The sequence below is a fragment of the Misgurnus anguillicaudatus genome, chromosome 18, assembly GCF_027580225.2.
Source record: "Misgurnus anguillicaudatus chromosome 18, ASM2758022v2, whole genome shotgun sequence".
Classification (NCBI taxonomy): domain Eukaryota; kingdom Metazoa; phylum Chordata; class Actinopteri; order Cypriniformes; family Cobitidae; genus Misgurnus; species Misgurnus anguillicaudatus.
Window position 1 is genome coordinate 37412505 of NC_073354.2, and position 16115 is coordinate 37428619.

The 16115-nt window shown below is 36.8% G+C and overlaps 2 protein-coding genes across 9 annotated transcripts in view; one reads left to right on the forward strand and one right to left on the reverse strand.

Annotated features, from left to right (window-relative positions):
- Positions 1 to 1383: 1383 nt before the first annotated feature.
- hmbox1b (homeobox containing 1 b) lies at positions 1384 to 13738 on the forward strand. 6 transcript variants are annotated; one of them, XM_055186488.2, is made up of 10 exons: positions 1384 to 1556; positions 6209 to 6730; positions 6864 to 6949; positions 7057 to 7167; positions 8173 to 8326; positions 10657 to 10739; positions 10812 to 10922; positions 11179 to 11288; positions 11362 to 11445; positions 11554 to 13738. In XM_055186488.2, the coding sequence occupies exons 2-10, from the start codon at positions 6210 to 6212 to the stop codon at positions 11695 to 11697; spliced, it is 1404 nt and encodes a 467-aa protein (XP_055042463.1). In that variant the 5' UTR covers positions 1384 to 1556; position 6209; the 3' UTR covers positions 11698 to 13738. The 6 variants fall into 6 exon arrangements, with proteins under 6 accessions (XP_055042463.1, XP_055042466.1, XP_055042467.1 ...); XM_055186491.2 differs by having other exon boundaries at positions 1385 to 1556; positions 11194 to 11288; XM_055186492.2 differs by having other exon boundaries at positions 1385 to 1556; positions 11197 to 11288.
- Positions 13739 to 14836: 1098 nt separating this feature from the next.
- Positions 14837 to 16115, reverse strand: part of kif13bb (kinesin family member 13Bb) — a 29980-nt gene continuing 28701 nt past the window's right edge. For all 3 annotated transcript variants that reach the window (XM_073856439.1, XM_073856440.1, XM_073856438.1), the window contains exon 41: positions 14837 to 15615. In XM_073856439.1, the coding sequence (XP_073712540.1) occupies positions 15383 to 15615 (233 nt within the window). In that variant the 3' untranslated portion in view covers positions 14837 to 15382. The remainder of the gene's footprint in view (positions 15616 to 16115) is intronic.

The following is a 16115-nucleotide window of genomic DNA, read 5'->3' on the forward strand; positions in this document are numbered from 1 at the left end:
GTATAAGTACACGTTAACAACAAGCAAAAGGTACAGATCCCAAAGTAAACGATGACGCCAATTATCGTCTCCAACTTAAATCTCTTTTCTTGGACTACAACACGGATTGTAAGCAACAGTTTACTTCCTGGGATTGGTGATGTAGACAAGACCGACATTATTATAATTCCTCCCACTTTAGACTCACAGCCTGTAAGTTAACTTCTGTTAGCATTACATTGTGAGCGAATCTTTCAAACATGGTAAGGAGCGGCACATTTCAAATCCGTGCGTTTCAGGAAGAGAGTTAAAAAATTTACAGTATGTGGAAAATAATGTGTTTTTTAGCCATAAACCACGCGAACACAATGTATTAAATCAAATACACAAAATGTTTTTAGCAATGAAATAGGTGCACTGTAATGCACAATAAAAAAAAAAAACTTGCTTTGACAAGCGGGGTCAGTTTGTGTTTGACAGCAGTGGATCCAACCTTTTTTGACAGTTTAAGATGTATATTCGTTAAGAAAAAACCTTTAAGTAATCATATAATGCTTTTAGTTGTTTTAGCTTGTTTTAATGCTTCTTGGTTTTATTTTTTTGTCATTTTATGTAATCTCAAGGCCCCCTTGGAAGTTTGATGAAGCCCATGGCAGTGGTTCCCAAACTTTTTCACTTCAATGCCCCCTAGTTGCCCACAACAATATTTTTCTCACATAAAATTAAATAGAACTTGGAATAACTAGACAGATATATATTTGCCTTACTGAAAAATCCAGCTAAGACCATAAGTGGTCTGGTGAGCTGGTTTTAGCTGGTCTCCCAGCTTGGTTTTAGCTGGTTTTGCTGGTGTAGGAAGCTGGTGTAGCAAGCTGGTCTAGCTGTGTTTTGTTCACTTTTTAAGCTGGTCTAGCTGGACTTACTGGTCAGGCTGGAAGACCATCTGACCCACCAGCATGACCAGCTTTGTCAGTCTGTAAACCAGCTAGTGCCACCTTAAACTAACTAAACCAGCTACCAGCTTATGCTGGTCTTAGCTGGATTTTCAGTAGGTACTACTACAATGCCAAAAAAAGAGAAAGAAACATCTTAACTTTTGCGCGTATTAGCTCATTTTAATGATTTTTTTGTCCAATTTTTAATAATTTTAAAACCCTTGAAAATCTGCTAAGGTTCCCCTGTGGGCCCCGACCCCCTGCTGAGAAACACTGGTCTACAGCATTTGATTAAATAATCAATAGAGCTTTCACACGTTTGTCAATTGACTTTTCCTCAGCCCATCTCTCCCTTGGGTTACTGGGGAAAACCTTTGCGTCAATAATTAAACAGCCTATTAAAGAGCAAATGATCAGAACTTGATTAACGCGTGAATGTAAATTGACGAACTTCATTTCCCATGAGTCCGTGAAGCTTGCGGCGTGACGTCAGCGCGGCTGCTGTCAGTCAGACAAAGACCGTCAGTCAGTCAGGGCGAGTCTTCCACACACAACATCACATCAAATATCATCTTTATCACCCAACAAGAGCGCATTAAATGATCTGCTGCGCTGACATCTTGCGTGTTTTACTCTTTAAAGGTAAGAAATGTAGTTTTATTTCTGAGGCGGGTCAGTTTGTTTTAGCTCGTGCTAAGCTAACTAGCCGCCTGTATAATTCAATGTTTGTTTATGTTTATAAAAACGCGCTATATACCTCGACATATGTCACTTGTTTACACGCTAAAGTCTTGTTCACATTTCTGCTTTGTTTAGTTAGTAATGCAACACACATTTGTTGGATTATTTTGCTAGTTAAACCTTAGTTAAAGTGATGAACGAGTGTATTTATTCATGCATTTATGCATATCGGTCATATGCATGAAATGATTTTAATGAGGAATCGCGTGAATAACGTTTTAGGAATTGCACGTGCATGTGTGCTATTATTTAAAGGTCGTTTGGTATCTGTTTTGCAGAGGTCAGGACAAATGAGTCATGCAAAACTTAAATGAGTTTAAACTTATTTAAATCATGTTTAATAAGTGCATGTGGGCATGTATATCTAATGCATGTTGAGTATTTTTCATGCATTATTTTTTATGCACACTGGGCGTGATCAGTCATCTTATGACATACATGTAGATTTTTTAAATGATACATTAGGTATTTTCCACATGTAAAGTGTGTGATCTGTCAATAATCTTCATTGATCATGAGTTTGCTGCAGTAGATGGATGTCTGATCTGTATTCATAACTTGAGTTTATAGCAGGCATTCAGATACTCCACCCTAAATGTGCACAGATATAGATTTTCTTTTTACTGAGTAACACACTTTCATGTACATTAGGTGGGATGCTCTTGATTTTAAACTTCGAAAGTCTGTAGGAGTGCATGTTTGTATAGGCTTCCTGTTAAAATGCTCCTTTTATATTTATATTACACTTTATTATAGCGGTTAGACATTCTGTTGACTATGCACCTACATGTCAGCAAACTCTTATGAGACTATTAGTTGAGTATTGGTTGACCGTTAGGTTTAGGATGGGTGTCAGGGTTAGTAGAAAAAAGTTGACATGTACTTGCACAGTCAGTATGATCATTGAGTGATCATCACAATAACGTCTCTGATGACAGTTAGTTAACATGTAAGTGTAATGTTTTTTAAAGTCAGGACCATTATAATAATAATAAAGTGATACATCTTAAAGTTGAATACATCTGTGATGTTGCATAAAGTGAAATTGCAGTTGATGCACGTGTGCATGGCGCATTGAACTGCATCCTTGACTTGCAGTCTGTCTCCAGCTGTGCCCTCATAAAGATCCCTGCAGTGAGTGCCTGCAGTATTCAATGCTGTACTGCTGGGGGTTTATGCGTTTATAAGCAGCACATGGGCAGGGATGCAGCAGTGCATGCTAAACAATGCCAATAAGAGAGAAAAATCAGTGCATTATGAGGACATGACTCTCATTTCTCTGTCATGGTGCACGCTCACATTTTTGTCAATTTCTATTTGTGTCAGAGCCTTACTGTGATGTATTTTTAGAAAAGCCGCAGTGGCTGCCACATTCCTATTTTAGACTTTAATAAGGCTCATCTGATACATATGTGCATGCAATTATAGTGAGATTACTGCGAGTCAGTTTCAGTGTCGAATGCTTGGGTTCCAGTTGTGTAAGGTTAACGGTTAACTAGTGTAAATAGAGTTTGTTTGGAATAAACGCTAGACTGCTCCTAACCAGATGCACTTTTGGGATGGTTAAGTTACTTAGTTGCCACTCTGGGTCACTAGTCTGTTATTAACTTTTCCATCCTATATCTATTTTTGGGTCCCTTTTAGATGTATTAGTGGTGATTGTTAAAGCAAGCATCAGTTTAACATACTCATGTTTCTCTTTGTGATGTCCATCAACAGTTTCAGAACATGATTAAAATGTAACCTGTGGGCTGGTTATCTATTACCGCCTGGTAGTTTAGTGTTACCATTAGCTATATATTAAACCATGTGCTCTAGATTAGGATGTTAAACAAAACTATGCTTTACATGTTAGTGTATATAAACAGCATCTTCATCTGTCAGTTTCCCTGACAACAGTTGCAGTAATAGCAGCGTTTGCTTTGCCGCTGCGAGTCGTCTTGAATAAACAGAATTTTAAGTAGGTCAGATGAAAGTAATTCTGCTTTTATCATCATAACTGCACTCTTTTACATTTGATGGCTCATGGCTGTATGCTTGAAAGCAAGATAATACACTTGTTTATCTTAAGATCTGAGAAGTGACATCTGGGTTAAGTTCAGCTTTCTGGATGCATAATGTGCAGAGAAAATGTGCGACCAGATTCACTAGGAACAATAGTGTGTACCACAATGCAGTGTGCTTCACCATTATTATTATAGTGCACAAATGGTAAAACTTTAAGGGACATTCACATTATAATGAAAACTATAACTATAAAAATATAGATGCAATGAACGATATTGTTGGGATCACTTTCGGAGCGATTTTCCCCCCAACTAATGAACGATAAACCATTGATAGCCAATCAAATCTATTTGAACTTTAAGTGCATGACATTTAAAATGACAGATGACTCAGTGGAGAAGCTCATTGCTGAGGTCTATAACATAAAATGACCTCAGGTATTCAGCGCTGATGCAGTTGCTGTGAAATTAACTACTTAAAGCTCACATAACGCACGCAGTTTCTGCATTTCTGATGTTAATCTGGAGTACCTTTAGAGTAGTATTAGATCCTTTATACCCCCGAAGAGTCTTTAGTTTAATCAGATTTATAAAAGAAATATTAGCTTAACCAATTCTTTCCGATAACGTACGAAAAAATGAAGAAGGAAGAGTTACTACCGCGGGTTGTTCTCCTTAAATCCAAAAAAATCCCACTTCTTCTTTCGTGCCATTTGAAATTAAACAAAGCTGTCGTGTGATGTGATGTTTGTAAGTTCTAGCGTTTCCCGCTGATTGACGGGTGGGCGGGGTTTTCCGGGGGAAGTGCCCATATAAAGAAGTGATGCATATAAAAACCCATGTAACGTCAGCTGGACCTGTTTTTGAAAAAAACTTTCCGAAACTTGTAGGAACCCTGACGAAGTGCATTCGACACAGAAAATCTCTGTAACACGCCCAACTGCTTTTTATACACTTTGCCTACATTTAGCATGTGGAAACAACTCTATAACTGTGTTAATAAGTCAGAATGCATGAAATACCATTGAACCACCATTAAATGCTTTTTATTTTACTACACTGACTATTACATCAAAAGGTAAGATATAAGATTACACAAACTACTAGCTTCACTGTTTAGAGTTGAGGACATCTGCTGGTTAAACCCGTTGTGTAAATGCAGCAAGAAAAACATATTTATACCATTAAATTAGTCCTCTTTAATGACATGTGAACAATTACAAGCATTTTTATTAAAGGAAATATGTAATATTGGTTAATAAAGGTAACTGATTCGCGCGAGTACTGCACCTCAACAGCGAAATGGCATAAATTTAAACGTTATGGCCCGGTGGTGTGAATGCTAATATAGTTATCGTTATAGCTAACATTACTTGTAATGTGAACAGCCCTTTACTGTATTAGCAAACATTAGTAAATGCATTAAATAACATAACCAAACAATGAACAATATAGTTTTGCAGCATTGATAAGTTCTTGTTAACTCTTTCACCGCCAGCTTTTTAAAAAAAATTGCGAGCCAGTGCGTCTGGAATGCATTAAACTTTTGTGAAAATTTTTAAAAATGCTTTTAAAATTTTTCACAAAAGTTGAATGCCTTCCAGAAAATTCTATTCTTTAAATATATAAAAATACAATATATCACATAAAAAAACAGACCCTCTGCTTTCATCCTACCTTCATTTGTCCTCATTTTATCACCTCTTAAGTAAGGGTAGGTTTCTTAAAATTTTGAAGATAATTGTGTTTTTATAAAGGACTTTTGTTAGAGATCAGATTCAAAACATACACAGAGTTTTAACTGTTTTTGGATCAGTGCTTCAGTGTTTTAAAAGTTGGGTAAGAGCACCACCTAGTGGATAATAGTGGAAATATGCATTGCCGTAAAAACTCTGCGTTTTCTCTTAATTGACAAGATGGCGTCAATGGTGGGGAAAGAGTTAATTTTAGTTAATGTCAGTACAGTTATTAATGTTAGTTTATGGTGCATTAATGTATTAAAACACAATGCTTGATTTTATAAATGTATAAGTAAATGCCAAAATTAATGTAAAGATTAATAACATGCTGTAGTATTAGTATTAGTAGTTAGCTAATGCAGTAACTAATTGTTAACAAATGCAACCTTATTATAAAGTATTACCACACAAACTTTAATCTGTAATAATTTTTTGACACAAATCTGAGCTGATTTAAAAATGCAACCTTGCTATTTATTTGATAATTGAATGCCAGACGCTAAAAAAGCAATGTTATTGCTATTCATCAGTATCAGCAGATGTATTTTTAAGTAATTGAATATCGGTATATTCACAGAAATGTTGTATCGGTGCATCCCTAGTATTGATATATTGATTCATGCCTTGTTTTTCACTTATGTAGTTTTTATAGCTTCCTTTCATTAGTTTATTTAAAGGTTGCATGCATGTTGTTCAACAGCTGAATTTATTCAAGTTCTCATACTATAGTCATGCACATGTGATAGATGTGTTTTGTATATGATAGCATAATTTATTCAATAATAAAATGTCTTTTGTGTCCCATCAGAATGTCTCACTACACAGATGAGCCGCGGTTCACCATCGAGCAGATCGACCTGCTCCAGAGACTGCGGCGTACGGGTATGACCAAACCCGAGATCCTGCACGCCCTGGACACCCTGGAGAGACTCGACCGCGAGCACGGGGACAAATTCGGCCGGCGCGGCCCGTCGGACTCTACCGCCACCAACAGTACCACCTCCAGCACTACGCCCACCTCAAACAACGCTAACAGCACCACCGTGGCAACGTCCTCCACCACTTCCACGGCGACGCAGACGCAGTTTCACGGTAACTTGTCGCCGTCTCCCAGCATCAGTTACGCCACTTCTCCGCCCACGGTCTTACCCTCGCCGGTCTCCCTGGTCGCCATGACGCAAAACGGGCGGGACACGTCGGCAGCCACGCCCAACGGGAAGCTGTCTCCAAACCGTTACCCAATGAACAGTGCGGCGGCTGTGAGGTCATACGGGCTGGAGGGGTCAGAGGAGGACCTGGATATAGATGACAAAGTGGAAGAGCTCATGAGGTCAGTGTGGGTCAAAGGTCGATAAAACTTACCAAGTGTAGACGGGATGAAATGCAGAATCTATACGTGGTTTAGCTGATAATTTAGTAACCGTGTGGTGATGTTGACTTTCAGCTGTCATGTTTGTGTGCAGGCGGGATAGCACGCTGGTGAAGGATGAAATCAAAGCTTTCCTGGGTAACAGACGCATCTCACAGGCCGTGGTGGCTCAGGTCACAGGTAAGTTTACTTCTATGTCGTTCATGTCTTCTGGAATTAAACTCAATCTGGTCATAACAAGTGACGTTGTCTCTCTCTCTCTCTCTCTCTCTCTCTCTCTCTCTCAGGCATCAGTCAGAGTCGAATCTCTCACTGGCTTCTCCAGCAGGGCTCAGATCTGAGTGAACAGAAGAAACGAGCTTTCTACCGCTGGTACCAGCTTGAGAAGACCACACCAGGTTAATACATTTGGGTGATTCACACGAAATCCAGATTTAGAAGGTGTCCAGCATCAGATTTTTTTTAAAAGCCCTTGAAGCCAAAAATGTTTTTGCACATATGAGATTAAGGTCTTACAATAACCATTATTTTTAAAGGATTTAAAACATATTTCCTATAGAATTATTTACATTTTTTAGATTATCATTATCAAAAATTATCATTACCGCAACATGATATTACATTAAATATATGCATTTACAAACTCATGTTCCGGTAATGAGAACTAAAAAGTTGTCTAGGTACTATGACAAACAAAATTTCTACTTTTATCTGGAGAGAAAAAATAAGAACTGCTTACCTGGTAGGGTGACAGTCAATTATGTCCCTTACAACAATTTTTTTTTTAAATGTTAGTTCATTGAGGGCTTAAACAATGATTGAAAATTGTTGCGGAGGATGAGAAAATTGGTGTTGGACACATTTATATTCCTTATTATTGTCTCCATATTTATCAATGATCACCAAATCCCACATGTTTCTTTACTGTAAATGTTTATAGTGTAACATGCACTGAAGCTCTTTATTTTTTAGATTTTTTAATTATAAATATTTCCATGTCAAAGAACCAAAATCCAGTCATGGACACGTTGCGGTAATGAAAATTTTTCCCTTAAATGCGGAAAAAACAAGATTGGTTTGTATGATGTCATTTGAAATCATGTGCAAAATAGTACATGAAGAGATGTTTATAACTGTACGCTTCTTATTTTGATACTCTTACTTTGCATTTACTTTTTTTATCAAAATGTTTCATGACACCTCATAAGTCTAATTTCGCAAGAATCACCCATTTGTGTTTCTGTTGAAGAGAAAGAAAGTGCATGTCTGTACTTACAAAGTAAAAATAAATCCCTTTGCTAGTTCACAATTATAGTCTACTTGTAAATCAGTGGCGTGTTTGTGCTTAAACGCTCTTGACTGATCTGAGTACTGGCTAATTGTTTAAATGTATTTATTTTTAGGTGCCACACTAAACATGAGACCCGCTCCTGTAGCTCTGGATGAGATGGAGTGGCGTCAAACCCCTCCTCCTATAAGCTCCACCCCCGGAAGTTTCCGTCTGCGCAGGGGCAGTCGATTCACCTGGAGGAAGGAATGTCTTGCTGTCATGGAAAGGTGAGAGATAAAGAGGAAAACTGGTTTTCTAAACCTGTTTTTCACTGATGCCACTAACTGTTATCTTCCAGCCCCACCCTTAACTCACTGGACATTACAGGCAGAAACTTATACTGTAGTCCACTCGCACATTAAAGTGACACAGAACATATTTTCCAAAATGACCCCCATCACCAGGCCCAAACAGATTCCACACCTGCAGATTTAATACCCGTCATTGACAAGCAGTACATAAACCCTGAGCGTTCTGTTTGCCGTGACCGTTTTTAATGACAGAGAACACGAACCGCATAATATTTGAGATGAAATAAAACTTACCGTGGAGTTAAGGAGATCTCACTTTACTCTCTTGTCTATGTGACGTGACACTGATGATCATTTCAAATCCGTTTACTAGACAAGTGCTCTTTTTATGTTTAATATAAAGTTTGCATTGCGTCGTAAATAAGGGTGTCACGATTTTGATTTAAAATTTAAATCGATCGAAATTAAGTCTCGAACTTAACTTCGAATTAAAAAATGGAATCGTCAATGCTGCCACGCCCCCACGTCACGTCAGGTCAGCTTGCCAAGATTTTGTAGTGTAAACGCACATGTGGTTTAATGTGTTCAAACAGCCACACGTGACTGCCTTCTCTCCGCCCATTTATCTAATGTGAGGTACTCAACACTAAAGTGTTACGTCTTTTCTGACGTCTGGCACAAACCCGCGGTGTACAGCGCTATTTTTAGCCTTTCATTGATAAAACTAAAGGGGCTGATCTCCGCAGTTTCATTTTGCAAGCGTGTGAAAGTTGCGCGATCTTATTTCATCAATTGCGCTGAAAATTCAGAGAACGCTTTAACATACACATGTACAAAACACTGTGCAGCATGTTAACTTACAGCAAAAGCAGTGGACTCTGACATAATATTAGCTGTGTCCATATAATCTCGTCATTACTCCCACTCGCGTTTAAATGACAAGGTGCAAGGAATGTTCTTCTGACAGATGAACGTTTTCGTTTTTCGTGAACGTTTTATCAGGTATGTGCATGTACCATATTTTTTCACTGGCAGCACAACTAACATTGCAGGGCATCTCCGGGTTCAAGGTCAGATATTATATTTTATAAAAGTCTAGTTTAAAAGTGACATAGCATTTTTTTAGGTCAAGGTAAAAACCGAGAATCTAATCGAACCGTGACTTAGAATCGAAAAAGTAATCGGATCGAGGATTTGGAGAATCTGAGAATTTGGAGAATCGCTAAATTCATAATGAGAACGTATTAACACAAGCTGTTTATTCTGCTATATTATACTACAGGTCCGTTGAATGCTTGAATCTGATTGGCTGATGAACGTTCTGAGGTGTGCAATTATTTTATCTGGGAAACGCACAACGAATGTAGTTCCAGGCAGTTCTCTTGACAGTATTACAAATCCACTTCGCATAGTTAACTGTAATAACCGACTAACAAAAACAACATGACAGACAATTTTCTGAGGCAATAACAGTGCTGTTTAGAGACGCACAGAGGTAGCCTCATTCACACAATTTCTCTCGCTCGCCCTCTCTCTCTCTTTCTTTTTCTTTCTTTTTTCTCTTTCTGTGTCTCTGTTGCTCTCTTTCTAATAACTTCATTAATAACTGCATTAGAATGCTATAAACGGCTCAAACCTCCATTGCCAGCTTTAAAATGACGTTTTGGATCAAGCAAAAGAGCCATTGAATGAGACGCAGCAGAAATAGTACAAAAATCCCTTTAAATATATCATGTGATCGATGTCTTGAGGTGTGGTAACCTTAGTATGAGCGGAATAATTGATTCAGGCCCGTTGATTTATTGAAAAATAATGCACACCTGAGGTGTAATGGCCGCATCACCAACTCGGGTGTGCATTATTTTTCTAATAATTCAACAGCACGCCGTCAGTTATTCCTTACATATATTATTGTTTATAGTGTTATATGTGTCATTTTATATGCAAAATATAATTTTATCTTGACATGCACATTATCTGGTTCATGTTGATACATTTTAATTTAATTTTGGTTTTCATTGTAGATCTTAAAAAGGTCATTATTTTACATGAAATTTTGTCATATTTAATATTAAATTCTCTTATAACTTTTTAAAAGATTTAAAAATTATTCTGCAGAATTCCGTGAATAAAAAAAAAATTGCAGAAAAAGCACAAATTTTGCAGATTGGCCCTGCCCATAACTAAAGCATTACTATAATAAAATTAACACTTTAAATTTGAATTGTAATGACAGCAGACCAAAGTTATCGTATGTTACCTGACTGCCCTGAGAGTAAACTCATCTTTACTGCATCTCTCCTCAGTTATTTCAGTGAGAATCAATATCCAGACGAAGCCAAACGAGAGGAGATCGCCAACGCCTGCAATGCTGTCATTCAGAAACCAGGTAAAAAACTATCTTACAAGTTATACGTTTGAAATGTTACATTAGCATTTTGAAGACATCTGTGACCTTTAGGTTTCTCCTGCTCAGGGAAGAAGCTGTCGGATTTGGAAAGAGTCACATCTTTAAAAGTCTACAACTGGTTTGCCAACCGCCGCAAGGAGATCAAGAGGAGAGCTAATATCGGTAATGGGTTTCACACGACATGACACGACACCACGTCTCTTACAGCAAAGTCTCATTGTATATCCATACGTTAACATTTCAGGTCACAAGGCAAGTAGTCCATTAAATATTGTATTGGCACAGATAATTTGTATTGTGCATCTCTAATATATACATTAAAGTGATTTGCTATTGTAGCTGGGTCACAGGCACTGAATGGTTTGCGATTGTTTGGTATGGTTGTGGTTTTTAAAGAGCTTCAGATGTTTCATGACAGGGTCTTTTTTCCAAGAAGCCACAATCTTGGAGAATCACGGAATTGATGTGCAGAGTCCCGGAGGACATTCCAACAGCGACGACATCGACGCTAACGATTACAACGAACAGGTGAAGAAGAAATAAATAAATAACTACATGATTGTTCTTTGGTTTGGATTCAATCTCATTCATTCCATTACAGGGTTGTGAAGTTTCCTATTTTGAAAAGAGAGGCTTGAACCGGCCCTTCGGTTACTACCGGCTGGAGCCAACTTCCCCGACGCAGGTACATGCATGTAAACTTAATTTAGATAAAGAACCTGGAAGAAACCCCCTGCCTTTTACCTTCTGGATGGAGAAACGTCGACTGACTGAAAGTCTGTCTCTCTTGAAGGATGATGGTGCCAATCACACAGACCATCAGGACCCCATCTCTCTCGCCGTGGAGATGGCAGCTGTCAATCACAGCATCCTCGCCCTATCCCATCCCGGAGGCGTGCCAGGTGAAATCAAAACAGAGGCGATCGACGATGACTGAGGAATGGATGAAGAGGACAGACGCGCGCGCGTGCGTATGGGGCGGATGACCAAAACAATGCTCTTATCTCAAGCTTTTAGAATCTGATATCATTCCTGCTGAACCACTAAACATACACAACACAACACAACACAACACTGACACGTGAAACACAAACTGACCCAAACCTCGTACCTCATTCCTGTATAATGTTTTGTGTGCTTCCTGTCTGTGTATTCCAGTAAACGTATTTCCTCGTTGTCACGGATGCCGATCCGTGCGGCGGTAGTTTTAGTACAGGTGTCGGTCTGAAACGCTTTTGTTTCGTGATGGACCGATACGTCTGAACACTACAGATGTTCTCATGAAAACTTTACAGGGTTACATTTCATCACAACATCAAAAGGTAGAAATGACACGCAAGTTGTTTTGCATCGTGAGGTTATTACAGTAAATCTCATCATAGCACTGCAGTACAATATTTCTTTATTGTAATATGCATAAAGTTTTTTTAAAAGCATTAACCTTACTTTTGATTTTAGGGTGAAATATGACCTGGTCCAGTTTGGTTAAACCATACTTTGATTTGGTTTATGCATGAAAGATTTCCGTGAAACGCTATTCTGTGTAAAAGTCGCCGAGACTCTAAATTAACCTGCAGAGAGAGATTTCAATTTACAGGTCATTTTATTTAACTTTTTAATGTCCAGCATTACCCAAACTGAATTTGTATTCAACATTATTCTTGTGTTTGTATTTATTTAGCTTTATTTACGTTTTGTATTCAGAGAGAAATGAGACACAAAGACTGAGCTGACAAACTGATATATACGCGTGATTTTTGTCAGAAGATGCCAGCGGTCAGGTTGTTTTATCAGGATTGATTCACAGATGTTTGTGTTTTATTTACTGTTGTGATTTAATTTCGCAGTGTTAAAGTCAGACTGATTTATAAATCTGCTGCCACAGAGCTTTGAGAGGATAAACTCTCATCTTATATAAGCTTGGATCCAAAATGTAGCATTTGACCATTTCTAACATTTGACTTCGTTTGGCCACATTCATAAAGCAGGACCAGATGAATTTTGTGTAAATTGTTCTTAGGTAATAGTCACGTTCAAGTCAATGCCATAAGGGTTTCATTCTTATGCAAATCTATACAAATTCATTGTGCTCATGTTTTATGAATGAGGCGCTTTGATTTTATACGTGCCCTTCCTTAACTTAACTGTACAAATAATCAATTGATATATTTATAAAATGACACATTTGTTTTTATTTAACACTATTTTCTCTTTTGTTCAGAGCAGTCTCTTAATGTGTGTCTTCATGTAAACGTCAAGCACCCCCTTCATTTTACAAACACTATGTTCAGTGTGCATTACAGCCATTTCACTTCTAACCTTGACATTGTGAAAATGTTTATAATGAAATGTGATCATAAAGTAAAAAAGTCTCTATAGCATCATCATCATTTCATTTACAGAATACACAGAGACTTTATTGTAGAGATCAGAGGATGTTTTTGGGTTGTATCAGGGTTGCAGCGAGGCTCTTACAGGTCTACTGAATGTATATCAAAGTAAAGACGTTACTGCCTCCCTGTTAAAAGATGGTGCCAAACTACAGTAACACTTCAAGTATTGAATCACAAATATATATACACAATAGTGTCTGTGAATGAAATGTTGTGTGTTTGTTTTTCTGTGAACTCTGCTGATTTTAAAGGGGGTGCTGTTCATTGAGTTCAGTTCTTCAGGGTGCATCGTTTAGAGCCGAAAATCTCACGCTTATAAAAGCAACTGTATAAATAAACAGCATAGTAAATATGAACATAAAAGATCAAATAATTATTATTCATTTGAAAGAGTTCTGTTCTGAATCATCTGTATTTCACATTTAAAAATTTAGTGCCTTTTTTGGACAGTAGACTGTTCTGTAATTATACTATAGTATATATGAACATTTTTGTACAGTTTCTTTGTTTAAAATGACTTTTTTTAAGACTTCTGTTTATTTTAGTACTTTATCTTCTGGAAAATAAAAGTATATTAATGATGAAGAGAGTGTTGCTTTATTCTTCTTCTTTTCAAGTGTGGGTCTGTTTTGGGACCCTTTTTGTTTTCGTTATGTTATATATACTATACTATATATATATATTTTATACATTATTATCTATCTATCTATCTATCTATCTATCTATCTATCTATCTAATGCTTTGCCTCATCAGCTTTACAAGCTCTTCAGTATCTACCAAGAGCAGTCAAAATTGTTGAATTTAAGCTGATTTTAAATATCAATAAGACTAAATTAATGATTTTTTTCATAAAGTTAAACAAAATATTTTTTCTGGTATTCTTACAAGGAACTAAAATAGAATGTGTTACAAGTTATATGTACCTGGGCATTATATTGGATAATCAATTACATTTTAATAAATCATTTCCAAACTTAAGCTCAAGTTTTTATTACAGAAACTGAACCCTTTTTGCTTTAATGCTAGAAAATACTTTTTATCTGCAACCATTTTACCTTTGTTGGATTACAAGCACAGAAAAAAATAGGGTGTTGAATTTTGGCTCTTCTTATGATGTCATAAGGAGCTCTTATTATAATAATACAGCCCCTTAATCTATCCAATCACAGCACTGCCATATAGTGCAGAGAAATGCACAATTGAGTTTTAATTGCAAAAAAACACCATCATTGTGATCAGTGTTTGCACTTCATCAGCTCATTTGCATTTTAAAGGACACACCCAAAACGCCACATTTTTCCCTCACACCTATAAAGTGTCAATTTTAACATGCTGTAATAAATTATCTATATGGTACTTTGAGCTAAAGTCTTGTGCCATGACCCCTTTAACTTTTCAAATTCAAATTAATGCTACAAACTTCATTTAAACCCAGGGATCAAAAAAAAAAAGGTTTTATATATAAAGCCACTTCCTTTTAAACATTACCTACGTTTACATCATTAAAATGAGAATAAGCTACTTTTAACAAATTATGTGTTTTATGCTTTGGTAAATTGTTGTTGTGATTTTGGAGTGTAATAAACCTGGTTAAATAAAAGAACTGAGTGTTAAAGATTTACACACACATTATATTAAAAACTTTGATTCATCTGCACAATAATGTAACAGTAATGTGAAAATGATATTTGTAAAGAGTTTATTAATTCAACATTTTAATATGAAATTCTCAACATTATTATGTTTGTCATGTCTATTAAAGTCTGCAAAAATAAATTAAAATAGAAATGTGATCATAAATTACTTAAAAACAGAAAACAATACAAAAGTACCAAACCGTGACAGGATATAAAACTAAATCACCAGATTAACACTTTTAAAATAAAATCACTCGTCTGGCACTTTAAAGTCAAAGCGTTCAACCCATCTTCACGTTTATAGTCCTTATATAATTAATTACATCATTTATTTGCACAAAATTTGATCAAATATAAACATTGAAACATTATGTTGTCAATAATCTTATTTTACACATTTAAAATCCTCTTATTCTCTAAAACAGGGATCAGAATGAGATAATAAAATTAATATCAAAATACTGTTAAAAGCTCAGATCATTTACAGCAGTAGTAGGCACTATGTAGTGTTGATATGTGTGAATTTATACTCATCTCAATACTGCATCACATCAGTAAATCCACTGATGTTAAATAAACCCTGAAGCATCTTCAGCTAACCCAAGACTTTCTGTTCTCACCCTTCCTCGCACCGCCGTCTCCTTTGGCCAACGCTGTGAGGGCTGCCAGGTTTGGACTCGATCCTGACAGGTTCTGCTGACGCTTCTGTCTCTTTCTCTTAGCGCTACCGGTTGCTTTTGTGACTCGATCCGGTCTCACAAGAACGCCATACCCGGGGTTACAGTGGAAATAGTGACGGCCGCAGACTGAACCGTCATTTTTACCTACACATAAGTAAATATACAGAGAAGAAAATAAGAAGGTATTGAATCGAGAGATGATGTACATGTATCAATAAAATGTTTTATGTTCTTTACAGTACTTATACTCTTTGTGCAACATCTTTATACTGTAAAGTTACATAAAGAGTATTAGTAAGTAGGCTAAATCATTAAATGCAAATCTAATATGTAAATAGTCTTCATCCGATGATGTGAACGAAGCCATTTAAATGATCTGAAGACACAAACTACACTGTACAGCAGGGGTCTTCTTCAACTACTCTTCTTCGTGGGCCAGATTTTAAAATTGTAAATATGATGCGGGCCAAACTTCTACCCCTATTTTACCTGTTATGTATTACCTACAGTATTATATATATATATTGTTGTTTTTGTAATTTTTTTGTTATAAGATATTAAAAAACATGCACACAGTGTTTTGTTTGGATCACCCTGAAATACATCACTTCTGGTTGGTGTGTCACATGCGGTGTAGTTGTACA

What these genes read in the sequence shown, in the direction of transcription:
- hmbox1b (XM_055186488.2), top strand. Translation starts at nt 6,210, where the DNA reads ATGTCTCACTACACAGATGAGCCGCGGTTCACCATCGAGCAGATCGAC. An exon ending in GCTTGAGAAGACCACACCAG is followed by an intron (nt 7,168 to 8,172) that starts GTTAATACATTT and finishes ATTTATTTTTAG; the next exon opens with GTGCCACACTAAACATGAGA. An exon ending in CAAGAGGAGAGCTAATATCG is followed by an intron (nt 10,923 to 11,178) that starts GTAATGGGTTTC and finishes GTTTCATGACAG; the next exon opens with GGTCTTTTTTCCAAGAAGCC.